Source organism: Sinocyclocheilus rhinocerous, unplaced genomic scaffold (genome assembly GCF_001515625.1).
Source record: "Sinocyclocheilus rhinocerous isolate Xijiao unplaced genomic scaffold, SAMN03320098_v1.1 scaffold1201, whole genome shotgun sequence".
NCBI lineage: Eukaryota > Metazoa > Chordata > Actinopteri > Cypriniformes > Cyprinidae > Sinocyclocheilus > Sinocyclocheilus rhinocerous.
This window is the reverse complement of record NW_015654059.1, coordinates 679,304-705,600: the sequence shown is the minus strand read 5'-3', so window position 1 is coordinate 705,600 and position 26,297 is coordinate 679,304. Positions and strand designations below refer to the sequence as shown.

At 38.3% G+C, this 26,297-nt stretch overlaps 3 protein-coding genes across 4 annotated transcripts; 2 read left to right on the top strand and 1 right to left on the bottom strand.

Moving 5' to 3' along the window:
- Positions 1-1,160: 1,160 nt before the first annotated feature.
- On the top strand, positions 1,161-7,855 carry LOC107716627 (pseudouridine-5'-phosphate glycosidase-like). The gene is given in 15 exon segments (XM_016523121.1): positions 1,161-1,182; positions 1,226-1,340; positions 1,848-2,022; positions 2,100-2,211; positions 2,297-2,403; positions 4,876-4,955; positions 4,957-5,000; positions 5,184-5,304; positions 5,392-5,477; positions 5,613-5,681; positions 5,684-5,751; positions 6,183-6,242; positions 7,311-7,425; positions 7,523-7,660; positions 7,737-7,855. Coding segments are annotated over 15 exon segments (1,431 nt in total).
- Positions 7,856-10,016: 2,161 nt separating this feature from the next.
- Positions 10,017-19,867, top strand: LOC107716697 (CCR4-NOT transcription complex subunit 4-like). Of its 2 annotated transcripts, XM_016523211.1 has the most exons (15): positions 10,017-10,285; positions 11,516-11,738; positions 12,385-12,582; positions 13,084-13,170; positions 13,330-13,431; positions 13,581-13,706; positions 13,851-13,972; positions 14,694-14,903; positions 15,016-15,073; positions 15,169-15,424; positions 15,531-15,790; positions 16,705-16,761; positions 17,505-17,715; positions 18,378-18,611; positions 18,699-19,867. In XM_016523211.1, the coding sequence occupies exons 2-15, from the start codon at positions 11,565-11,567 to the stop codon at positions 19,016-19,018; spliced, it is 2,415 nt and encodes an 804-aa protein (XP_016378697.1). In that variant the 5' UTR covers positions 10,017-10,285; positions 11,516-11,564; the 3' UTR covers positions 19,019-19,867. The 2 variants fall into 2 exon arrangements, with proteins under 2 accessions (XP_016378697.1, XP_016378696.1); XM_016523210.1 differs by lacking the exons at positions 17,505-17,715; positions 18,378-18,611; positions 18,699-19,867 and adding an exon at positions 16,925-17,301 and having other exon boundaries at positions 15,531-15,941; positions 16,604-16,837.
- A 392-nt stretch (positions 19,868-20,259) lies between these two features.
- LOC107716652 (transmembrane protein 178B-like) lies at positions 20,260-22,713 on the bottom strand. Its single transcript, XM_016523144.1, has 4 exons — positions 22,259-22,713; positions 21,472-21,585; positions 20,985-21,122; positions 20,260-20,889 (listed from the first exon to the last, which is right to left on the bottom strand). Exons 1-4 carry the CDS (start codon positions 22,638-22,640, stop codon positions 20,633-20,635), a joined length of 891 nt encoding a protein of 296 aa, XP_016378630.1. The 5' UTR covers positions 22,641-22,713; the 3' UTR covers positions 20,260-20,632.
- Positions 22,714-26,297: the final 3,584 nt, after the last annotated feature.

The window sequence follows — 26,297 nt, the reverse complement described above, 5'->3', positions numbered from 1 at the left end:
CAACAACATTACTACAGCGAGAATAAAAGTTATGCCTTCTTTCTTTGCGTGAACATTTGGCCGGCGTTATGCAAAACTTCCCACATCATGACGTAGACATGTGAGGGCGTGTTAGAACGAGCCGTTTTAGGTAGGCGTGGTTGACTCTTAACTTTTATAAAGAATATCTCTTTGGATTTGAGACTTTAGTCTTTGCAACTTTACAGATCTTCTTTATGCACCAAGAGCTTGTAACGCTCCAAAGAGAAAGGAAAAACTGAAATCGCATCATATGACCCCTTTAATATTCAGAATAAAGAGTTTTTTTTAAAAAAGAGGATTTGTTTAAGCGGAGTCGTGACTGAAGTCAAAAGTGAGTAGGGCGTGAGAAGCGTTTTAATGAGCGAACGCAGACAACTTTCTAAGTTCAGTCTTCATTGAACGACTAAAGTCCTGAATTGTTTACTTACTGGAGCCGTATGTTGGTTTTATGTTTAGTTGATCCTGTGTTTCGTCTTTTGAAACGTGCAGGATTGTGACAATTGCTTATATCAGCACGTCACTTGTCTCGAATAACTAGAGCACGACAAACTGTTCCCTTTGAAGTTTGTGGAAACTCTCCAGCACACGGTGGTTTGATTGTATTTGACATTGTTTTCTAATGAGTTTTGCTGACCTGAAGATCCAGTTCTGAAGATGTGGAGGTTGTCTGCGTTTCTTAGACGTTGCATTACAACTTCATCCAGCAAACATTGCAAAAAAGGTAAAGTAGCAAAAACCACAGCTCTACATTCAGGTATTTGCATTCAGAGCAACAGTGTCCCGATTTCATGTTACTATGCAATGCCTCTTTCAGACTAATTGACTAATTTCATCCAAAAATTATTTAGTCTCAGTGTTGTTCCAAACCTGTTTTCTTATCTTCTGTGGAACACAGAAGAAAATATTTAGCAAAATGTCCAAGCCTTTACTTTCCATTAAGTAAACGGGGACCTTGGATGTCAGGCTCCAAAATGACCAAAAAGCACCATAAAAGCAATCCATGTGACTCGTGCAATATTCCAAGTTTTCTGAAGCAATAATATAGCACTATATTAGGAACAGAGCAAAAATTTTATTTGCTTCTCCTATATCATTTGTCAGTCTTCAGACACGTGAGAACCAATTCAAACTTGGCGAGCATGTCTTGGGTCACCAAATTTGGTACAGTGTTGTTTGGGTCAACCATTCCATATTTCTCCTACAGACAGCCTGTTTATCATCCATCCCGATGTGAAAGAGGCTTCAGCAGATCACAGGCCAGTTGTGGCTTTGGAAAGCACTATTATCACACATGGAATGCCTTATCCTCACAATCTCAGGTAGAAAATATGATAAATCTCTTACAGTGCTATCAAATACTTATCATCTGAACTTTTCCCTCAAGTCATTCTAAAGACAGGCTTGTAACATGACTTTTTATCTTAAAGGGGTCATATGATGTTGCTAAAAATAACATTATTTAGTGTATTTGGTGTAATGAAATGTGTTTATGCGGTTTAAGGTTCAAAAAACACATTATTTTCCACATATTTAGGTAGGCGTGGCTGACTCTTAACTTTTATAAAGAATATCTCTTTGGATTTGAGACTTTAGTCTTTGCAACTTTACAGATCTTCTTTATGCACCAAGAGCTTGTAACACTCCAAAGAGAAAGGAAAAATTTAAATCGCATCATATGACCCCTTTAAAAAATCACTACGGACTATTTCTGTTGTATCGTTGCACAGGGTTTTTTAAAGACAAGAATGTGGAGAACTTTGAATCTGTACTCTGAATCATATCTGAAGGATTCAGTATTTACTGGCTTTATTTCCTTTGTATTTTAGCACAGCAAAGGAAGTGGAGGCGATTGTGAGGGCTGAGGGTGCAGTCTCAGCAACCATTGAGATTCTTGAGGGCAGGATTCATGTGGACCTTTCTTCAGATGAACTGGACTTCCTGGCACAAAGCAAAACAGCACTAAAAGTGTCCAGAAGAGATCTACCTTATGTCATCAGCAAGGTCTGGAACTAAAGTTATCTTTGTTTGTAACTAATGTGATTATACATATGTGAAATGTCTGTGCTTTGATCATTTAGGGTTTGTCGGGTGGCACAACTGTCTCCGGCACAATGATTGCGGCTCACAGGGCTGGGATTCCTGTCTTTGTAACCGGAGGCATTGGAGGAGTACATAGAGATGGAGAAAACGGCACGTTTATTTTCAAAATTGTCCTTATTTTCATGTGAAATGTGTACTGGCGTGTATTTAATGACCAATATATTATCTCTTGTAGCCCTGGATGTGAGCGCAGACCTCACTGAACTGGGTCGAACACCTATTGCTGTTGTGTCTGCTGGGGTGAAATCCATGCTAGATATCGGTCGCACTCTTGAGTTCTTGGTAAGTGCTCGAACCCAGTTATCATTTTGTAAGTCTGCATGTGAACACAGACACTGGGGGAAATAGCAGTAAAATTGTGAAAAGTTGTTTCATAACTTTTGAGGTGAGAGTTTTTGACCTTTGCTGTCATCTAACTGTCACTTAAAGTTAAGTTTAAAAACACGAATAATGTAGTAACACTGTTATATGTAATTTCTAGAACGAATCTTAAAATGAATATTCAGACAAGACACCTCAGGTGAATAGGGTAAAAAATGTAACTAACAGATATCACCATACTTCCCCAGTTTATTGATTACATTAAGAATTTCAAACAAGTTTCCTGAAATGTTAAGTTTAAATATGCAAAAGAGGCATTATCTAATTAAATATGCACCAACATTGGTTAAAACCAGGTTCAAAATACTTAATTTTCATTCATTTCATTAGTTCATTAGTTTCATTTTATTGACATTTGAGTCATACGTTTTTACAGAGGGGATTTTGGATATCTCTTTTTATCACTCATAAATCAGGAAATACTGTCAACAGCCAGAAAAAAATCAGCATGTTTTTATAAATGAAATAGTGTAAAAACTCAGGCATATGATATATGAACAAACCCCTTTCTAAAAACGTTCAAAATATAGAAAGGAATAAAACTATAATGTTTAGTGTGTATGTAAATGATATTAAGTGCATGAGAAAAAAAATCTAATTTTGAGAAAACTGCTTTTAAAGATATGTATTGTAATTGAAATAAATAAAGTGTAATAAAATAAACACTTAAAATGTATTTTGGATGTTTTCTTCCCACTAGTCTTAACACACTATGAAAAGCCAAACAGTCCAAGATTTCAAAACTGATCCATGCATGTTGTGTCTTTTCTTATTTTTTTTATCATAATATGTAAATAATTATAATACACAAATTGTAATATCTCAGGGTCAGATTTGATTTATATATATATATTAGGGCTGTCAGTTTAAGCGTTAACTTAATTAATTAGTTATGGAAAAATAACGCGATTAAAATATTTTAACGTAGTTAACGCACTGGCCCCGCCCCCAGACTTGGATGTTTTCTTCCCACTAGTCTTAACACACTATGAAAAGCCAAACAGTCCAAGATTTCAAAACTGATCCATGCATGTTGTGTCTTTTCTTATTTTTTTTATCATAATATGTAAATAATTATAATACACAAATTGTAATATCTCAGGGTCAGATTTGATTTATATATATATATTAGGGCTGTCAGTTTAAGCGTTAACTTAATTAATTAGTTATGGAAAAATAACGCGATTAAAATATTTTAACGTAGTTAACGCACTGGCCCCGCCCCCAGACCTGTACATCATCTTACATTTCATACAGTTGACAAATATGATGCAGAGCAACGACTCCATAAATGCAGTTATGCGATAAAATTCAAGATATTGGTGCAAAATGCTCCTGTATGAGCATTTGTCTCATATTTATATCATACCATATCACGAGCAGGGAGGGCAGTATTACACGAGTGCTGATTTTGTCCCGAATATCACGAGTTTAAATGTGATTTTATACAACAGTTCCGTAAATAAGAAGTTGATGTTGTGTTATATTTTAAACACAATATTATGTTTTTGCTCAATTTTGCAGAGAACATATTACCTTTAAAGCCACAGCAGAATTGTTGTGCGTCTCCTAGCAACACAGTGGTGTTTAGTTTCTGAATGAATCCGCATTTTGAACGAATCGTGTGAACCAATGATTCAAAGTCCCATTCATAAAATGAGCCTTTTACTGAATTCCTGAATGAATTATTAGATTGATTGAATGAATCGAATGAATGAATGAGTGACTCATAAAGACATTTACCACCACCTGCTGGCAGATTTAGTTTCTTATTTAGAGTATAATTTCATAAAAAAAAGAATGAAAACAAAAACATTAATGGGATAGTTCACCCAAAATTTTTTTAATTCTGTCATCATTTATTGACCCTCATGTTGTTTCAAACCTTTCTTTTGTGGAACATAAAAGAAGATATTTTGACTACTGTTGGTAAAAAAAGCTGTATTGGTTACCAATGACTTTCATTGTATGAAGAAAAAATACTGAGAGGTTTCTTAAACTATTTTCTTTTATGTTCCATAGTTTGTTGCCGTTGTTGCCTAAATGTTTATGTGTAATAAATTTTATGTTGAATCAAATAAAATATTTCTTTCTAAAGCTTCAATGTGTAATGTCTACTTGATACTTTCTCATTTAACACAAAAATAGCTTTAAATAATCTTTTGTAGGTATTTTCACAGTCAAATTTATTTTGCGATGAATTAGATTAATTAAAATTGTAATCGACTGACAGCCCGAAAATATATATATATATATTTTATATATATATATATATAAAAAAATCAAATCTGACCCTGGGATATTAAAATGTGTGTATTATAATTATTTACATATTATGAGTTCTAATTCAAAGATCAGTGCTGTTATTGACAGGAAACTCAGGGTGTGTGTGTGGCCACATATGGAGATTCAAAGAGCTTCCCGGCTTTCTTCTCTCGGCAAAGTGGATTTATTTCCTTACCATGTCTCCAGTCCTCAAGAAGCAGCAGATCTTGTTGGCAAGTCTAAGTGTTTAAGCTTTTACCACACATACATTTGTCAATATTGCACATTTACTGAATGCTGCAGTGATCCTAATTGAAAGCTAGGTGAAACAGAGATCATAGATAATGTTCCTCTGCATATCCTCATCCTGCTTAGTCATTTGTGAAGGGTTCTTTAACTCTCTCGTTCCTCAACAGCAAGCACACTATCTCTGAGGCTGCAAAGTGGTCTTCCGTTGGCTGTTCTCATCCCTGAGGAACATGCAGCCACGGGACAACAGATAGAAGACACCATACAAACAGCTGTGACTGAGGCCAGGTAGAGAAAAATAGTGCTTGGCCATACTATATGCCACATATAATGATAAGCACTTCTGAAAAAAGCATTTTCTTTGTATATCTGAAGCTCAAAAGGTGTCACAGGAAGAGATGTCATCCCTTTTATCCTTCAGCGAGTCACTGAGCTGACTGAAGGGAAGTCCTTGCAAGCCAGTATCCATTTAAGATGGATAAAAAAAAAGATGATGAAGCTTATTGCATTTATGTACTTATGACACTAACTTGTCATGTCCATTTTGATTTTGTGCGTCCTTTTGTGGTATTTTCCTGAAGTTCATTCACTTTCAGATAGAGCACTCATCCATAACAATGCCAAGGTGGGCAGTCGGATTGCATGTGCCCTTTCTAAACATAAAAAAGTGAAGGCAACTTCAGAGGTGATACTAAGACCCAAAAGTCAAAGGACAAGAGAACAGGCTCCAAAACTGTAAGTGGTACAAAACTGAATGCTTCAGATGGTCTTTACAAGACATAATAAGCTCTTAAGGAATTTTATTAAATTTTATTTTGTTACTGTTAACTAATACTACATTTAAAAAATTGAAATAAAGCTAAAATAAAATATTAATATTAGATGAAAAACTTTAAAAAAAAAAAAGTAAGCAGAAATTAGAAATGTTGCCTTGACAACCAACTGAAATAAGTACTAAAGCTGAAGTACTAAAATGACTACAACTGAAATTAAAAGGCTAAATAGAAATAAAAACCCCAAAACTAATAAAAATGTCAAAAGCACATAACAGCATTATTAAAGTTTAAATTCAAATGAAAATATAAAAATAAAAGCTAATTTAAAATATTAATAAATACTGTAATATTATATTAAAATGCTAAAATAACACTGTTTATTTCCCTCAGATTGTGATTGGTGGAATAAACGTTGATTTCATCGCTAAAGGAACAACAAAGAAATTGGTGGTAAGTCTAATAACAAGCTAAAGGAGCTTAAGTTACTTTTTATGACATTAGGTTAATATTATATATTCGTATTGTATTTTCTGTTTGGTCAGACAAATCCAGGTAGTGTTTGTCAGTCATTTGGAGGCATGGGCAGAAATATTGCTGGTATGTAATGTGTCATTCATATTATTATTAATGAATATGTACAATTCCTCTTACTGCCTGTATTTGCCTATGTTTGGGCTCAGTAAGATTTTTTAAATGTTTTTTAAAAAGTCTCTTTGCTCACCAAGGCTGAATTTATTTGATCAAAAATATAGTAAAAGAGTAATATTGTGAAATATTATTACACCTTTAACTGTTTTGTATTTGAATATATTTTAAAATGTAATTTATTCCTGTGATGGTAAAGCTGAATTCTCAGCATCATTACTTCAGTCTTCAGTGTCACATGATCCTTTAGAAATCATTCTAATATGCTGATGCTCAAGAAATGTTTCTTTTATCAGTGTTGAAAACAGTTGTGCCACTGGACATTTCAAATGTTGTACACAAGAACAGCATTTATTTAAAATAGATACTGTCACTTTTGAACAATTGATTGCATCCTTGCTAAATAAAAGTATTAATTTCTTACTGACCCCAAACTCAGTCCAGCTTAAAGTCCAGCTATGTTAGTTTGCTTAGCATTTACATGCTAATTCACATCTAAACACTGACAAAAACCTTGACTGATAAACGTATTTGAAATGTTCAGTCTTTTTATTTCAGAGGTAAACAGAGGAAATAATAATGATGATTCATCCTGCACTCACTCATTTTGTCCAATCAGATGCACTATAGAATGATATTGTCCCGCCCCCTAATAACACATGCAAATGACAAAAAAATAGCAAATCATGTTCATGGCTGTGATGAAATTAAAATCTATTGGCTTAAAAAAAAAAAAAAAAGACAAACTCTCCAATATATATTTCCCATGTGAACTTCCTGTTGAAATAGGAAAATCTGCAAGGGCTTTAATGTAACGTTAACAACTAGTTTGATAACATAAATCATTTTTTATTTTTTTATCTTTACGTTCAGGTATCTCAGTTTGAGGACCAGCTTGCGTCAGCATCTCTCGTAGTTCTTGATGGCAACATTCCAGTTTCGACCATTGATTACGTGTGCTGTATCGCCAAGAAACATGCAGTCCCTGGTAAACCTCATTTATCTAATACTGCTTCAGAGCATTGAGGTAATAGTTTCAAGACAGTTGCTACGTGCATATTGCATGTCTTTTTCTTATGCTGCAGTGATGTTTGAGCCCACGGATGCAGATAAGGCCTGTAAGCCCTTCCTGTCAGAGAGTTGGAAAGCCCTGTCTTACACCTCCCCCAACCTGGCTGAGCTCTGCACCATGAATCATACACTAGGTCTACCCACTCCTACCGGTACCGGAGTTAGAAACCACCTAAAATAACCAATGCTTGACTGCCGGACAGGAAGTGGCAGAGCTACTTGATTTAGAGTTGCCCAGATCACTTGAGGATGTCTTGGGCTGTATACCGGTTCTGTCCCGCCCCCTGCTGGAGCATCTGCATTGTGTGGTGGTCACTTTAGGTGCACTAGGTGTGTGGAGAACATGATGCTGGGACTGTACATTTGCAGCCACAAAAGCAAAAAGTATGATGGCCTTATTATATTAAAGGAATAGTTCACCCAAAAATGAAAATTTGCTGAAGATTTACTCATCCTCAGGTGATACAGATGAGTTTGTTTCTTCATGGGAACAGATTTGGAGAAATATAGCATTACATCACTTGCTCACCAATGGATATTCTGCAGTGAATGGGTGCCGTCACCAATTGGTGGAGTCCAAACAGCTGATAAAAACATCACAATAATCCACAAGTAATCCACACAACTCCAGTCCATCAGTTGAAATCTTGTGAAGTGAAAAGATGTGTGTTTGTAAGAAACAAATTCATCATAAAGACTTTTTTTAACTTCAAAACTCAATCCATAATATTGCTCCTCCAGTGAAAAAGTCAGCTCGTCTGAATCAGGAGAGAAATATACACAGATCAAGCACCGTTTAGAAGCCAAAAAGTTCTAAACAAATGTAGGTGGATTTTGATTTAAGAGGACAACAGAGGATGGACTTTTTCACTGGAGAAAGCATTATTATGGATTATGGACTTGTTTAAAGTTAAAATGCCTTAATGATGGATTTGTTTCCTACGAACACACAGCTTTTGCTTCACAAGACATTAATTGATGGACTGAAGTTGTGTGGACTATACTTGTGGATTATTGTGATGCTTTTATTAGCTGTTTGGACTCTCATTTTGACGGCACCCATTCACTACTATTACTTGGAGTAAATTTAAAGACCTTAATTGTAACATTAAAATGCTGAACATTATTTGTGCCTTTTTATAGCAGAAGGGATGGCTGTGTGCCATTCATTATCCTGCGCTGGCTGTGAGCGCTAAAGAAACAGTAAATGTTTCTGGAGCTGGTGACAGGTATGTTAACAAAAGTTTTAACATCATACAAAACAAACAATATCATGTTGCATTAGACTCTCTCTATCTCATCTAGTTTTGCTGGAGCAATGATGTTTGGGATCTGATGTCTGGACACAGACAGCTGTGTGCGTATGGGTCTCCTTGCCGCCCGCACATCCTTGCTGTCTCCTCATCCAATAGATCCGTCTCTTACAGCAGATGCCATCCATCCAGAAAAGTCACACTCTCAACTGTGGTCAAATTCTACATGTGTGTGGATGGAGGACTAAAATATGGTCTAAAAGAGACTAAAATCTTACCAGCAGACATCTACAGTCATGGTACATCAGGCTGTATATATAGGTGGGACTTATATGTGAAGTCTGATATATAGACTTCATATGTATTTTAATTAACTGAATTTGAGTACATTGATTTGTTTTTATTTTTTTGTCTAAACCTCTGTCACACTGATATTATCTGTAGTGGTGGACACCGTCAGAAACATGAAAATCCTACTTTATAACTAAAACATCTGTGTTTTTAGCATTTTATAGTATTATAACATACTTGTGTTGATAGCTGGTATTTTTTAGTACTAATTTTTAATCATGTCAACTACAATGCTTTTGCATTGCATTTTGAATGTTAGAAATTAAAATAAAATGCTTTTATAATTTCAAAATATATTTTCAAATTTTTAATTATTGTATAATTTTGCATGCCGTTTTTATTATCTCATATTAACTCAGGGAGTACGTAAAATGTAGCTATTAAAAAGGTTACATTTAACATTACTATTTGAGTAAATGTCGAAAAAGAAGTGGTGATATAAAATCAAGTTAATTTTTTAAATGTAAAATAAAAATTTACATTTTAAATATCTTTTTTAATTTTCATTCTTGTATAATTATACATGCAGTTTTTATTATATTAACTGAGAAAATACATCAAACTTTACTATTAAAAAAGTTACATTTAACATTAGTATTTGGGTGAATTTCAAATACATAAAAATGTGAATAAAAATGGTGAGAAATCTAAAAGAAATTGTCATATAAATCGAAGTTATTTAGTTAAATATTTCATTGTAATCTCTATACAATACCAAAAACTAATTAAAAAAAAAAAAAAAAAAAATTCTTTTTAACTTAATTTATTTTATTTTTCCTAACTGCACCTAAATATGATATGATAGCAATATGTGTCGCCTCTTGTGGCGACTGTAGTACATTACTGATGTTAAAAATAATGATGACTAATAAACTACATCTCCCACAATGCATTGTGCCTCGCATCTTGCGCAAACTCAGTGAGTGGTGACTGGTTACTGTATTCCCTCCTCATTTCAGAGTAAGATGGTGGTAAGAATCTGTTACCTAAATAAACAGTAAAACTGAGTAGGAAAACATCTAATCAGTTTTGAACATCTGAGCTGTGGAATAGTGCTCATTCCAAACTATCAGATAGGCACATCTGATCAGTTGAAAGGGAGAATCCCCCGCCTAAACTAGAGTGAATATCCATTGGAGTGGAATCCCTGCAATACAGGACCAGCTAGTAGAAGTGAGTACCCTACAAAACAACTGCTTTAATCGCGATCAGTGCACCCAAATATAACTACTACATCAGTATTAGGTTTGTATAAGTGTGTTGAAGCAGACTAACCCCATGGTTAAAGAATAAAACATTGAGTTTAAGTAAAGGTTAAAGTCAAAGGTGGACGGGCGGCTGTTCCTCCTCTAGTCGCCGGGCCGTTTAGTAGGAGAGTCGCAGGCTTTAGCTGTGTGTAGGCCGCAACATAGAGACGTTTAGAAAACATTCGTTGTCGACAAAATATATATGGAGGGAAAGTCGTTTTATTGCCTTACAATCATTTCAAAATATGCGTGCTTTTAAGTGTGTGTGTTATTGGTTGTTGGAGAGTGAATTAAATGTTTTTAGGCGTTGTGTTTTGTGCCGCACGTCAGATGAAGTCTGTCCCAGCTGTGGAGACACCTGACCGGCTTTCAGCTCGACTCACTCGCCGCTAGACATATACGATGTGAGATATCAGTAATTGCGATTTTAATAAAGATTCATAGATATTAAAGTATTAAATGTGTTGGTAACTTATTTAATGTCAATTTGAAGCAGAAACGGGCTCTACGAATCTAAACAGTGTTGTGATCTGGGCAGATGCGAGAGATTGGAGTGTGAATGTGTAATATATGCTTTCGCTGAAAATGCTAATAATAATTTGCTTTTAGAATTAAATTTTTTTTGCTACAACTGCATGTGATACAAATGTCAGCGTTGAACAAAAGAGATACTGAATCGTATGTCATTCGCAGTTCATTTAGATAAAAAGCTTTAGTATTTTGTGCTGCATACAACATTGTCTCTGCATTGTGTGTTACAATTATTTATTTGAAATTGACGTTTTAAATGAGGTATTCGTGCCTGTTCATGTACTGTGAACACCTGACTTGCAGTCGTCTCTAATGTGACCCAGTGGTCCTATTCTGCAATCCCAAAACATCAGCATGTTTATAGACAAGTGGGCTAACTGACTGTAATGAGAGTAACATGAAAAGGCTTAATGTGATTTGTGGTAGATTGATGTTTTGGACTGCTATGAGCCCATGACAGCTGACTGTATTCATTTGTCATGGCTATTCACTTTGTTTTGATCTAACTGCATGCCATTTTTCAATATGAATATTTAACAAGAGCATTTATGTACTAGAATAAAGTATTGTCATCATCCAGGGTGCCACATTTAAATCAAATCCACTTGCCTTGACTTTGTATCAGCCCTTCGGCCGACTTGCCAGAGACTCTCCTGAACTTGCCGTACGATAGGATGTCCCGCAGTCCCGAGCTGAAAGAAGACCCCATGGAGTGCCCACTGTGCATGGAACCGCTGGAGATTGACGATGTCAACTTCTTCCCCTGCACCTGCGGCTACCAGATCTGCCGCTTCTGCTGGCACCGCATACGCACAGATGAGAACGGCCTCTGCCCTGCTTGCAGAAAGGTACGATTCTGCTTGAAATTTGTACGCAGGCTTCTAATGATAGTGATGGACTACTTCATATCAACGTCGCCATTGGGTCGCCGTTACATTGTATATGAGAAGCTGTCCTTGATGTGCACTTTCTCAGGTAGTAGTCGATACCGATATGGCCGATAGCAATATCTAAAACAGTGGTTCTCAACTGTTATATCACGAACAGCTGGAGAAAACGATGTTAATAAATGCAAATAATTAAACCCAGCTAACGCCGAATATAACAACCTGTATAATCATGGATAGCTTGTATAGATTGCAAAATAAAAGGGCTTATGAACATTTTAAAAGGGATGAGAAATTTGGAGGAAAATGTTAGGTGTGAATGTATTGTTAAATATAAAAATACATTGTTTTGTACAAGCACAGTGGCCAAACATTGTCTGATTTAACCGACTGTAATGTTCTCAAACCTGGTTATGCAATTGTGGCTAAAGCGTATTGCGCCACTTTCTTGGCAAACCGCACTTCCCAAGTGTAAACGCGATGTGGTTCATTTGACTCACTGTGATGGTGTCAGCTTGAAAACTTGACCTATTTGCAAAGTTCTTTGAGAATTGCCGCCCCTCAGATACCGGTTCAAGCGAGGTAACTGGCTCTGTGTGTTCTGTAGCCTTACCCAGAGGATCCGGCAGTATACAAACCGCTGTCACAAGAGGAGATCCAGAGGATAAAGAACGAGAAGAAGCAGAAGCAGAACGAAAAGAAGCAGAAGGTGACGGAGAACCGCAAGCACCTGGCCAGTGTCCGTGTGGTGCAGCGGAACCTCGTATTCGTCGTGGGACTTTCTCAAAGACTTGCGGATGCCGAGGTGAATGTTTGTATTAGACAATGCTAATGCCTTTTTTTGTTTTTGTTATGTAATGATTATTTGAATCTACTGAATTATGAACTTTTATATTTTTTTAATCTCACTGACCCCAGACTTTCGAACAGTAGTGTACAAAGAATTAACAAAAGTGTTAATTTATTTTTTTAATTCTTACTGATTACAAACGTTTGAACGGTAATGTATTTAATCACAGTATTTGTATTTAAATCACTGATCATGTAAAATCAGCTGCCCCTTTTGGCCATATCACATCAGTCAGAAATGTGTCACTTTCTGTAGGAGGTGAATGAGAATAGCACAAAAATAGAGTGTTTTCATCAGCGAGTCATTTGCATTTAGCTGAACAGAAGGAAATTTCCTTCCTCATTTCATTTCACAGTTTGATTGTGTGATAAGTGGGCATAATTCAGCGTAGTGTCTGTTTTGTGGTTCATGCAATAATTCACTTGAAGAATCACTGTCACTTTGATTACTTCTTAGGTTCTAAAGCGCCCAGAATATTTCGGAAAGTTCGGCAAAATCCATAAAGTGGTCATCAATAACAGCACATCATATGCAGGTTCACAGGTAAGAAAAGCCACATATGATTTCGCTTATGAAACTTGATGCTCACATGCTTCTTGTGCGTTCAGCGCCTGTGAAAAAGTCTCTGGCTTAAGGCTACAGCAAAAGAGTAGAATAAAGAAAACACACTTTTTATATTTATTTTGACCTTTCACTCCACAGGGTCCTAGTGCCAGTGCCTATGTAACTTACATTCGTTCAGAGGACGCCCTTAGAGCAATACAGTGTGTGAACAATGTCATAGTGGATGGTAGAACACTCAAGGTAAGTGCAAAAGCATCACAACCTAAGCCATTTACAAAATATTATCATATGCTAAGTTTATTATGTCTGTGATGAATATGTATTGTGTATTCTGTCACTTTGAAGTTGTTTGCTATTAAAATAATTACCTGTCGTTGTTTTGTCTCAAGGCTTCTTTAGGTACAACAAAGTACTGCAGTTATTTTCTCAAAAGCATGCAGTGTCCTAAACCGGACTGCATGTATTTACACGAACTAGGGGATGAAGCGGCTAGTTTTACAAAAGAAGAAATGCAGGTGAGCGCATATGTGTTTACACTGCAGATCAATCAGTTGAGACAGTGTCAATACATAAATTACATTTACAAAATTTTTTGCTGTCTGTTGTTTTTTTTTTTTTATCTGGATATTGTTCGGCTACTATGTGTAAATTTTTTTCAGGCTGGGAAACATCAAGAGTATGAACAAAAATTACTCCAAGACCTTTACAAATCGAACCCCAACTTTTTACAAACCTCAGCATGTGGAGAGAAGTCGAAGAGCAAACCCAATTCCACTCAGAGGTGTTGTTTTTAGCCTGAATTTCATTGCTGCACACACCCAGTCAGATGAACATATTCATATTTTTATAATTGAAATTTAAAGTTGCTTTATTTTTTGCGTTATGTTCTATAATTAACTAAATAATAATTAATTTCTTAAAATGTATAGAAAGAAATGCACGGTACCATTGAAAAGTTTGTGGTCAGTAAGAGTTTTTGGTAAAAGTGTCTCATCAAGACATTTATCTGATCAAAAATACAATAAAAATAATAATTGTGAAATAATACAATTTAAAAATATTTTATAAAATCTATTTTAAAATAATTTAGTCCTTGTGTTTTAAATATATTTATTCCTGTGATGGCAAAGCTGAATTTTCAGCAATCCCAATTTGCTGATCAAGAAATATTTCTTATTGTTATCAGTGTTGAAGACAGTGCTGCTTAATATTTTGTAGAGACTGTGATATATATACATATTTCTTTGATGAATAGAAAGTTCAAAAGAATGGCATTTTATTTGAAAATGGATTATTTGTAATTATAAATGCCTGTCACTTTTGATCAATTTAATTCATCCTTGCTAAATAAAAGTATTAATTTAAACAAAAATATTTCTGACCCCAAACTTTTAAATGGTAGTTTATCAATTAAATTTTTAGAAGTGCATATATTCAATCTTTGAGAAGTGTGATTTTCATTTTTAACTTAGGGTTATTTTTTTTTTCTTCATTTTTTTCAGACCCAATAGTACCAATAAAGAAGGGTGGCCCTCATTACAGAACTATGGGAAAATGGTTAACGGTTTAACCACAGAGCATCGCAAGTCCCCTCCTCTTTTAGACTGCCTAACAGACTCAGACCACATGACTCCAGATGAACCAGACCTTGAACAGGGAACAGAACAGAACACAGGCCTTCCACCTTTCCCATCAGCCTTAGAGCCTACCAGGTACTGTACTGCAGAAGCCTAGCCAATAGTACATTTGATATTCAGTAGTATACAATGATTTTTCTTCCTGTGTGTTTTGGTGCGTGCTTATCACACTGTGCTTTCATTTCAGTCCAATTGGCAAACAATCAGAATCCATAAATATAGGAAATGGGGAAACTATATCACAGGTAAGTGCTAAAAAACTCTTGAATCTCTAAGAATAGTTATTGTGGGTTTGTTTTATTAATTTTTTTGATCCATCTGTCTGCATTTGGTTTGACAGACATCCAGTAGCGATTCCCCATCTCCTCCACCTGGCCTTACTAAACCCAGCCTCGTTGTGCCCATCAGCGTGGCCAAACTCACAGCGCGCTCACCCTTCGAGGGGGCGGCAGCAGAGTCTCAATCTCTTTTCTCAGACAACAGCAATTTCAGACATCCCAACCCCATCCCCAGCGGCCTGCCCCCCTTCTCCAGTTCACCACAGGGAGCCTCTGACTGGCCCATGACTCCAGAACCACAGAGCCTTTTCACCTCAGGTAGGTGTGTGCAGTGAATGCAGTGTAGTGGGATTTTGGACCAATAAGATTGCAGTGTGGGCGGAGCTAATCGCATAAGCCCATCAATCTCTCTTCCTTTTTGCAGACACTATCCCAGTGTCGTCCTCTACTGATTGGCAGGCGGCCTTCGGTTTTGGCTCTTCGGCCAAGCAACAGCAGCAGCAGGACGATGACCTCGGCTTTGACCCATTTGACATCACACGGAAGGCCCTGGCCGACCTCATAGAGAAAGAGCTGTCAGTCGAGGAGCATTCCCCCCTCTCTCCCAATCCCTCTTCCCACCAGAGGCGCCTTCCTCACCTCCAGCACAGAGGCCTCTATAACTCCTTCAGCCTGCCCCAACACATGGCCGCACGCCACCCCTGGATGGGCCTCCCCACCCGCAATAACCTCACACACTTGAACCACACGGCCTCAGCTACGCACAGCCATTTCTTAGACCTGAGCATGCCGGCCCAGCACCACAGCACCGGCCTTGGGGGGATTCCTATATCAGGTTAGGGGATGCATCTGTCTCGTGTGCTCCAATTTTTTTGTGAAACACCTGTGTGTGTGTGTGTGTGTGTGTGTGTTAAAACACCTGGTCTAAGCAGGGCTACAGTTGTAGCCTACTGATCCAAATACAAACAAGTTGTTGAACTCATTCCCAGTATGTTTATTGTTTTATTTTGCACCTTGATGGCTAATTCAGCTTTATTCGGAAGTCTGGTCATCTTCAGTGTTGTTATTAACTAAAACTATTAAAAATTATTTCTGTAATTGGAAAAAAAGCATAAATAAAATTAAATGAAACACTTAAACTTAAGAAATGTTGCTTTGGCAACTAAAAGAAGTAAAAGTTACTTCCAAATGGACTAAAACTGAAACATAAAGCTAAATAGAAATATTTGTAAAAAGCACAACAATATTACTAAATTAAAATGAAAACTGAAAATATTTAATAAAGCTATTAATTAAAATAAAAATTTATATAAATAGCTTATAATAAATACTATAAAAGTATAGAAATAATACTAAGATAGCACTGGTCATCTGTAACCTTTATTTTTTTTCTTGTTGATTATCCCATTTAACATCAAATTTGCTTGCAAATGTCATTTTCATGTAGACGTAAGGATACCACAGAGTTTCAATTCAAATTTTTTTCATTAATTTCAGAAAACAATGGCTCTGTAGAAAGTATAAATGTGAAAGAGTGGCAGGACGGACTGCGAGCACTCCTACCAAATATCAACATCAACTTCGGAGGCCTCCCGAACTCTACCTCTTCCTCCTCCTCTTCCTCCACCTCCAGTGTGAACCACATCGGGGTGCCGGTAGGCTCGACTGGAGTCTCGCACAGCCTCAGCTGGGACAGTACGGCCAGTTGGATGGATCCCGCCATCATCACAGGTGTGATTTGTGTTTCGTAAACCCTCTGCACACGGATAAACCCTTCATCGCTAATAATACTCATTCATGTCCCTTTTCAAACTCCAGGTATCCCAGCATCTACAGGCAACAGTTTGGACTGTCTCCAGGATGACAATCCGCCACACTGGCTCAAGTCGCTGCAGGCACTCACAGAGATGGACGGACCGCCCAGCTCCAGCGCACTCCCACAGCCCCCGCACACCGGCCTCCTGGACGCGGCGGCCCAACTCTCCTTACACAGAGCCGCCTGGGCCCCTTACCTCCCTCCTCCCACACTAACCCCAAGTCAGTTCCACTCCCCACCTCCAGGCTTTCAGACAGCCTTCAGACCCCCAGTGCAGACGGCCACAGACATCCTACAGAGTGCCGGTATTGACCGTCACTAAAGACAACCCTCTCTCAATTTAACTGCATCACAAATATGAAACCGCAAATATACCCCTTCCATTAAATCCCAGTGTCGTCCTCCACTGATTGGCAGGCAGCCTTCGGTTTTGGCTCTTCGGCCAAGCAGCAGCAGCAGCAGGACGATGACCTTGGCTTCGACCCATTTGACGTCACACGGAAGGCCCTGGCCGACCTCATAGAGAAAGAGCTGTCAGTCGAGGAGCATTCCCCCCTCTCTCCCAATCCCTCTTCCCACCAGAGGCGCCTTCCTCACCTCCAGCACAGAGGCCTCTATAACTCCTTCAGCCTGCCCCAACACATGGCCGCACGCCACCCCTGGATGGGCCTCCCCACCCGCAATAACCTCACACACTTGAACCACACGGCCTCAGCTACGCACAGCCATTTCTTAGACCTGAGCATGCCGGCCCAGCACCACAGCACCGGCCTTGGGGGGATTCCTATATCAGGTTAGGGGATGCATCTGTCTCGTGTGCTCCAATTTTTTTGTGAAACACCTGTGTGTGTGTGTGTGTGTGTGTGTGTTAAAACACCTGGTCTAAGCAGGGCTACAGTTGTAGCCTACTGATCCAAATACAAACAAGTTGTTGAACTCATTCCCAGTATGTTTATTGTTTTATTTTGCACCTTGATGGCTAATTCAGCTTTATTCGGAAGTCTGGTCATCTTCAGTGTTGTTATTAACTAAAACTATTAAAAATTATTTCTGTAATTGGAAAAAAAGCATAAATAAAATTAAATGAAACACTTAAACTTAAGAAATGTTGCTTTGGCAACTAAAAGAAGTAAAAGTTACTTCCAAATGGACTAAAACTGAAACATAAAGCTAAATAGAAATATTTGTAAAAAGCACAACAATATTACTAAATTAAAATGAAAACTGAAAATGTTTAATAAAGCTATTAATTAAAATACAAATTTATATAAATAGCTTATAATAAATACTATAAAAGTATAGAAATAATACTAAGATAGCACTGGTCATCTGTAACCTTTATTTTTTTTCTTGTTGATTATCCCATTTAACATCAAATTTGCTTGCAAATGTCATTTTCATGTAGACGTAAGGATACCACAGAGTTTCAATTCAAATTTTTTTCATTAATTTCAGAAAACAATGGCTCTGTAGAAAGTATAAATGTGAAAGAGTGGCAGGACGGACTGCGAGCACTCCTACCAAATATCAACATCAACTTCGGAGGCCTCCCGAACTCTACCTCTTCCTCCTCCTCTTCCTCCACCTCCAGTGTGAACCACATCGGGGTGCCGGTAGGCTCGACTGGAGTCTCGCACAGCCTCAGCTGGGACAGTACGGCCAGTTGGATGGATCCCGCCATCATCACAGGTGTGATTTGTGTTTCGTAAACCCTCTGCACACGGATAAACCCTTCATCGCTAATAATACTCATTCATGTCCCTTTTCAAACTCCAGGTATCCCAGCATCTACAGGCAACAGTTTGGACTGTCTCCAGGATGACAATCCGCCACACTGGCTCAAGTCGCTGCAGGCACTCACAGAGATGGACGGACCGCCCAGCTCCAGCGCACTCCCACAGCCCCCGCACACCGGCCTCCTGGACGCGGCGGCCCAACTCTCCTTACACAGAGCCGCCTGGGCCCCTTACCTCCCTCCTCCCACACTAACCCCAAGTCAGTTCCACTCCCCACCTCCAGGCTTTCAGACAGCCTTCAGACCCCCAGTGCAGACGGCCACAGACATCCTACAGAGTGCCGGTATTGACCGTCACTAAAGACAACCCTCTCTCAATTTAACTGCATCACAAATATGAAACCGCAAATATACCCCTTCCATTAATAACATAACATAAGCTCTTGTCTTTCTACCATTTCGCTCTCCATCCCTTTCCCAACAGAATTTTTTTGTCTGTTGTCAGTTTTTTTTTTTAAGGCACACATACATCTCAGTATGATGAGCACCCTCAGTGCAGGGTAATGATTGAGACAGACACTGAGGGTCCTAACACATATATACACACACACCTTCACATATGATTCTGGGAAAAATAAAAGTGTCTGACACTGAAATGTGCAGAGGAAACCGTGAGCACTGATGTGTACATGTGACAATGGCTAAATGGAATGTGCTTAAACGAATAACATGTCTGATTTGCGTCACTCTATCCAAGGTACAGACTGTAATTTAATACTGTGAATCTTTACACTTCCTGTAAGTTAGGTCTCACCACCATTTGAAGGAAATGGATTATAAGATAAATCTATGTAATGCTCTTGGCTTCTTACACGTTTAATGTTTACGTAGCCAGAGCTGAGATGTTTGAGTGCATTTGTAGAATCCAAACCCTGGTCCTCATTAGAAGGGACTCCATTAATCACAGAGTAGTACCTTCTCTAATCTTAGGCTGGGATCCATTTTGGATTCAAGGGTTTGCCTAAGCATCTTTGGGCAAGCATGGTGGTGTGAGACCTGACATGCCACTACACAATGTCTACAGTAACTTCATTCCCATAAAGGGAGGCGAAAAAGACCACTGTGGAAGTGTTTATTGGCTTGCCTATAGAATAAGCCATTCATACAAGGTATGAATCAGGAATCAAGTCTGGAACCTTTGGAAGGATGGTGATGGTAACGAAGGAGACGTGTCTAGGCATGATTGCAGATAAAATGAGTGTTGAAAGCATGAAGACAGGCACACACACTAACATGCCACCATTCCAAGGCCTTCAAATGATTTCTACTCTCTCATCTGTGTGGCCATACTAAACAGTATTTATCAAATGCAATCACTCATTCTTTCGGGAAAAAAATCAATGTAGTCCAACATTTGGGTTTAACATGCTGCTGAGATCATTTAATACAAAATAAAGCGAAAATTTACCCCTTTTCTGCTGGTCTGGAACAGTGAAATCTTAAATAAAATTGAGTATTCATTGTCTCTGTTTGATTCTCTTTTTTTCTAATGTGTAGTTTGAGTAGAAACAGTAGGGTTGTAGGTTTTTTTTACATGAGGCATTTTATTGTCCAATGAAGAAATTATTGACATTGAAAACATCTACAACGCATGAAATTCATGGTAATTATACATCGGAAAGGTCTTGGAAACTCGTTTTGAAATTCAAACACAGTCTACTGAACACAAAGACAAACATCAAGAACTGCTTCACCAAGGACATGCTGAACTCATGTCAGGAAGAAAGCTTTTATACAACTGTACAAATGTGCTTTTATAACAGATTCTTCTTTTTGCACATAATTTGAGAGTCTCGACGGACATGGCTTGTCACCTTCCAGCACAAAATGTCTTTCAACAGCCTCTGTGCTTTTAATACCCATGACGAAATCTATGAACAAGTTTATATCAATGTACAAAGTGTCATGTGAAGCTTTAGCACACCGTTCCATTCTCCATGCGAGTCTTAGGACAGGAGGTACGGGATTGTGGGGGAGGCTGAATCGATGGTGCCAGGGTGCAGAAGAACCCAGCTATGAGGGTCAGTCCTAGTCCTCCCCAGGCACTGAACATGGACCAGCCGTAACCATGGCTTATATCATCTGGAAGGCTGAAGAGATAACGTGGGTAGCGAGACAGTTCAAAGTTGATGCCAGCCACACAGGTGCAAAGAGAGATTATGCAGAAGGTACCTGTGGTGGGGCATAATACTAGTTAGTAGATGTTTAGAGATCAGGCACCATGCCAATGAATTTTTAAGATAAAAACAGAGGAGGAAATCGCATACCTCCCATAAGGAAGAGCAGACCGGCAACATAATGCATGAGGCCTTGCTCCCAGCAACAGCCCAAAACACCAATGGTCCAGCCAAATAGGATGATGGATAGAGCCATGCCCATGAAGCCAGCTGTCATCCGACGCAAATCTGGAGAAGGACCCAAATTACTGGGGTGTCTAATATTGCTCCTAGAGGGCCACCTTCTTTCAGAGTTTAGCTGCAACCTGAAGCAAGTTTCTAATAATCCTGAAGATGTTAATTAGCTGGTTCCAGCTAAACTATACAGGAAGGTGGGAACTCTAGGAGAAGGATTTGATACCCTTGCTTTAAACTCTACCGCTATATCAAATACATTCATATGCAGGGCCTTCATGTGCCCAGGACAAAATTTGTTACGGTAGGCAACCCTTATTGAGGTCCAAATGAGTACACTACACCATAGTAAGAGGGCCCGGGATATCACTGATGCTGACCGAAAAGAATAAGTCCGACTTACGCAGGGCATGCCAATCATCTTGCTGGATAGTCTTGGTGATATTGTAGGAAAGATCCTTTCGTGTCACTGCAGAGGAGTAATAGTACTTTATAAAGGAGCAACGCTCGACAGTTCCTGGAAAAACAAGAAAAGCATCATTAGATCTAGACCCAGTATGATAATTAGAATTTGTACACAAGCCCAGCTTAAGCTCAGGCATGTAAGGTGGGCCTGGACAGTTGGGGTGGTGGTTGTCAAGCTCATAATTAGGTGGACCAAGTCTCCTGTGGAGCTGAGCCTTCTTATGCATATGGACAAGTGTCATGTTTAGATGAGTAAACTACACAGATGGTCGAGTGAGTATTGCTCATCCAGTCTAAATTAGTGGATCTCAATCCAGATCCTGGAGTACCACCATGTTCAGATCTTGAAGCCTCTACTAACGAGCTGATGAAATATATCAAGTGTGATAAATAAAGGTAGACATCCAGAATGTGCATTGCTCAGGTACTCCAGGACCAAGCTCAAGGACCACTAGTCCAAACCACTACAATTCATAGAAAACTGAATGTTTATTATTTTCAGAGTTGCTTATGATGTCCAATATTGAGAAAACATTGACAATTCAAACAAAATGAATTGACACTTTACTCTGATGCATTCATAGGCCTGCTTATATACATTTAATAGAGATGTCAAGCTTCTAGCTTTAAATGGCAGTTTCCAGGCTCTCATTATTGTAGCATAAAAAAACCATTGCATCAATACAGCCAACACATTCCTGTAAGGCTCAGGTGGATGTTTTTACCTTTTTGTATGAGCTCTTCGATGTCTGGGTCAAATCCCACCCTGTAGCATTTGCTCCACAGCCCCATGTTGGTTGAATTGTAGCGTCTGCTGCACTCATCAGCCGCGCTCATCGCGAACAGCTGACGCCGGTTTCTTTGCAGCAGCAGTCGGTCTTCCCATAGGTCCAGGCTCGCTCGGCTGGCTCGCAGCGGAAGGCTGTGGTTGGGGATGTAAATGAAACCTGGATCGCTCCTGCGGTTCGAGAAAGTTCGGCAACGATCCTTGTACCTCCTCGCGTCCGTCTCGTACCAGTGATCCGATGAGATTGCGACTGTCAGGAAACACAAGGCGACGAGAGACAGACAGAGACCCGTGTATAGAAGCCACTTCCCCGTCGCCATCGTTCTGCCAGGCCGCCGATCAGCACTTCATGGTGGACAGCTCCTTCGACCGAGGCAGCGGATCAATCCCGCTTGAGCAAAAAGGCGAAATGCTGAGGTTGCTGTAAACATGCCCTTTTAAATGAATGAGATACGTCGATTATTACAGAAATCCTGTCTGTTATTTCCTCTAGCCTACACGTAGACTGTATTGGGGAGCGGGTTCCGCTCTTCCTCTCTGAGCTGCTGCAGGCAGAGACACATGACAATCACACACACAGGAACTGAAAATGATTTAAAAATGGAGGGGAAAATGATTAGTTAAAAATGATCAAACTCGTTCAAATAAATCACTGTAAATAACGATTTCGATTATTTTTAGCCATTTTAGCAAATTGAGCTGTTGGTTTGATTAACCACACTTCATATTCTGTTTCAGACGACACTTTTTCAAACTTATGTTACGATATTGTGTTTTATCATTATTTTGTGGGGCCCGAGACCTTTTTTTCAAAGTGATGATTAACCTTCAGACAGTGTTGATGGTCAAAATGTTTTCTATAGGTAGTTGGTCTAAATACAATTTACAACCCTGATTATATGTCTCCAAAGAGAGAGAGAGAGAGAAAACATATTCGTCCATTTAACCCCTTTAAAAAACTCATATTTTCCCATACTTCTTGTGCCTGTTAAACACTTGTTTTATGCATAAAGTTATCAGTACACAGACAAACTATTGTTTGTACAACTGTTAAACATTACAACCAAAACAAGCTCCAAAATTCATGTATAAGGTTAATGACAAGTCAGTTTCTGCAGGTTTCATAAAGGTAAGACCAATAAATTAAATGGAACAGAATGTCAATATGGTGTCAAAATGTAAACGTCTTGTATTGCTGTAGCAACGCTTCCAAGTTTGAAAAATAATAATTCAACAAAAATGTTGAATAGCACTGCTCCCAACCACTACTAGAATATTGAAGTAACTTTTAGTGTACTGAAAATGTCTGAAGATTTTTAAATCAACACACATTTAGGGCACTTGAGAAGCAAATGACACAAGCAGGGTTTGAGAAAATCAAAATGAAGAGTTTTTGATTAAACCAAAAACAAATAACTGCCAATGGGCTCAGGAAAATCAACTTAATTAAAAGGGAAAACAAGTTTTCATACCTCATTGACAGATGTTTGTTCTTAAGGATAAATGCATATTTTACATATAAACGTAATATTTTAAATATGCATTTTAACTAAAGGAATCTTGATGTAAAAACGTTTAGATATTTGTATTGAAAAAAAATTGCAGTGCATGCAAGATTTAAATGCAATGACATTAAAGGGTTAAGTTCACCCCAAAATGAAAATTCTGTCATTAATTACTCACCCTCATGTCGTTCCAAACCCATAAGACCTTCGTTCATCTTCGGAACACAAATTAAGATATTTTTGATGAAATGTGAGAGCTCGACCCTGCATAGACAGCAACGCAACTGTAGCCTAATGTTCCCAGGTTCAGAAACGTAGTAAGGACATCGGTAAAACGGTCCAACAATGCCGATTACGCTCTTGGGTACTCGACAAAATGGCGGAACACGTAACTCGGGGGAGAAGAACTGAAATAATTTGTTTTCTTTGCGCTCAAAAAGTATTCTCGTAGCTTCGCAAAAATTGAAGTTGAGCCACTGATGTCACATGGACTGTTTTACCGATGCCCTTGCTACGTTTCTGGACCTGGGAACATTACAGTTGCGTTGCTGTCTATGCAGGGTCTGAGAGCTCTCACGTTTCATCAAAAATATCTTAATTTGTGTTCCGAAGCTGAACGAAGGTCTTACGGGTTTGGAACGACATGAGGATGAGTAATTAATGACAGAATTTTAATTTTGGGGTGAACTAACCCTTTAAGACATGCTCCAATTTTAGAAATTGTTGCCCTTGATTTGACAGGGCAAATTAACACCCACAAAAACCCTGCAAGTAGTGTTGCATCCAAAATAAATGTTTAATGCACACATAATTGCATTCACAGTACCTGAAAACCAAATTTGATGCTCCAGAACCTGCTGATGCTTCAATCATTCTCCAGAGATACCACACTCAATAGGCAGCAAAGCGGATTGTATTTGTAGGTGCACATCGTATACATCATTTAAGCGGAGTTGTGTGCTTTAAGGTTAAGATTCGTTTGAATGTACACAGTTAAGAACCATTTGAGTCAATATCTGATAAAACCCAACAATTTTTAAAATTGAAATTTCAGTGTTTAGAAACTTATACTGGCAACATTCATTTAATAGCCACTTTATACAAAACTCAAACATTTACACATTCAACACAAAGCACAAAAGCCAAACGCTTCCAGTAGTTTCTAAACCGGTTTTATTGAGAGGTCACCTTTGCTGCTCTATAGTAAAAAACACGTTTACAACAAACCAAACACTAGGCCAGACGAGTCAAAAAACAAAAAGCGCGAGGCATGATTAAATCAGAGCACTTACACAAGCTCGCTGTACACAAAGCAAAGCACAATCAAATGGCATCTCGGGGGAATCCAACCCTGCAGTGAGTGTCTGAGCGCGGGCTTATTTGCAGGACCAGTGGAGAGATCAGCAAAAGTTCGCCATGCTCAATTTATTCTGCTCAGCGTGCTGAACGCCCACAGATCTGACACATGTGCAGCAGAGTTGAACTCTTCGCGGCAGTCGGACTGTCCGCGCACAAACAGTCAAACCTGTGAGACCGAGCATCAGAGTACTCTATAGCTTTTTTTAGAAGCATCGGAAACGCGGAAAACTTCCTGTAATATACTGAAAGCCTAAGACAAAACAGTATAAATACCGTACAGGAAGCCAGAGAGCGTTAGGGTTAGAAAAAGTACTCTGCACATTGCCGTACGCGGCAAGGCTTTATATAGTGTTGATGACGTCATGACGATGGACCCTCCCGCTGGTCTCTGATTGGCTAGTGCGCCCGCCAAATTGCTGATTCACTCAATCACATTTGATAGGCACTAATTGCATTAACCCTTTCATGCATGAATTATGGAAAACATTATCTAGATTTTTTTATGATTCTTTTTATTACTTTAATATGATGCTAAAATTGAAATCCATTTTCATTTTTACAAAATTCAGTTTTATTTAAAAATTATTTAACTGTCCACGTATGTGGACACCATGCAACAAAGGCGTAAAATGGGACATAAAGCCACAGCTGACAATATGGAATATTGTGTGTTTTTTAATGGCATGTTATGCTATTTATATTTATTTATTTATTTGTTTATTTAGTAATTTAGCAGACGCTTTTATCCAAAGCGACTTACAAATGAGGAAAAAAAAAGCAGTCAAAACTAACAAAAGAGCAACAATATATAAGTGCAAATGGCAAGTCTCGGTTAGCCTAACGCAGTACACGTAGCAAGGTGTATATACATATACACATATACACACATACACATACATATACATATATATATACATACACATACACATATATACACATATACATATATACATACATACATATACATACATACACACATACATACATATACATATATATACATATATATACATACACTCACACACACACACACATATATATATATATATATATATATTATACACACACACACAAACAAAGAAAAACAAGTAGATAGAATAGAAAAAATAGAAA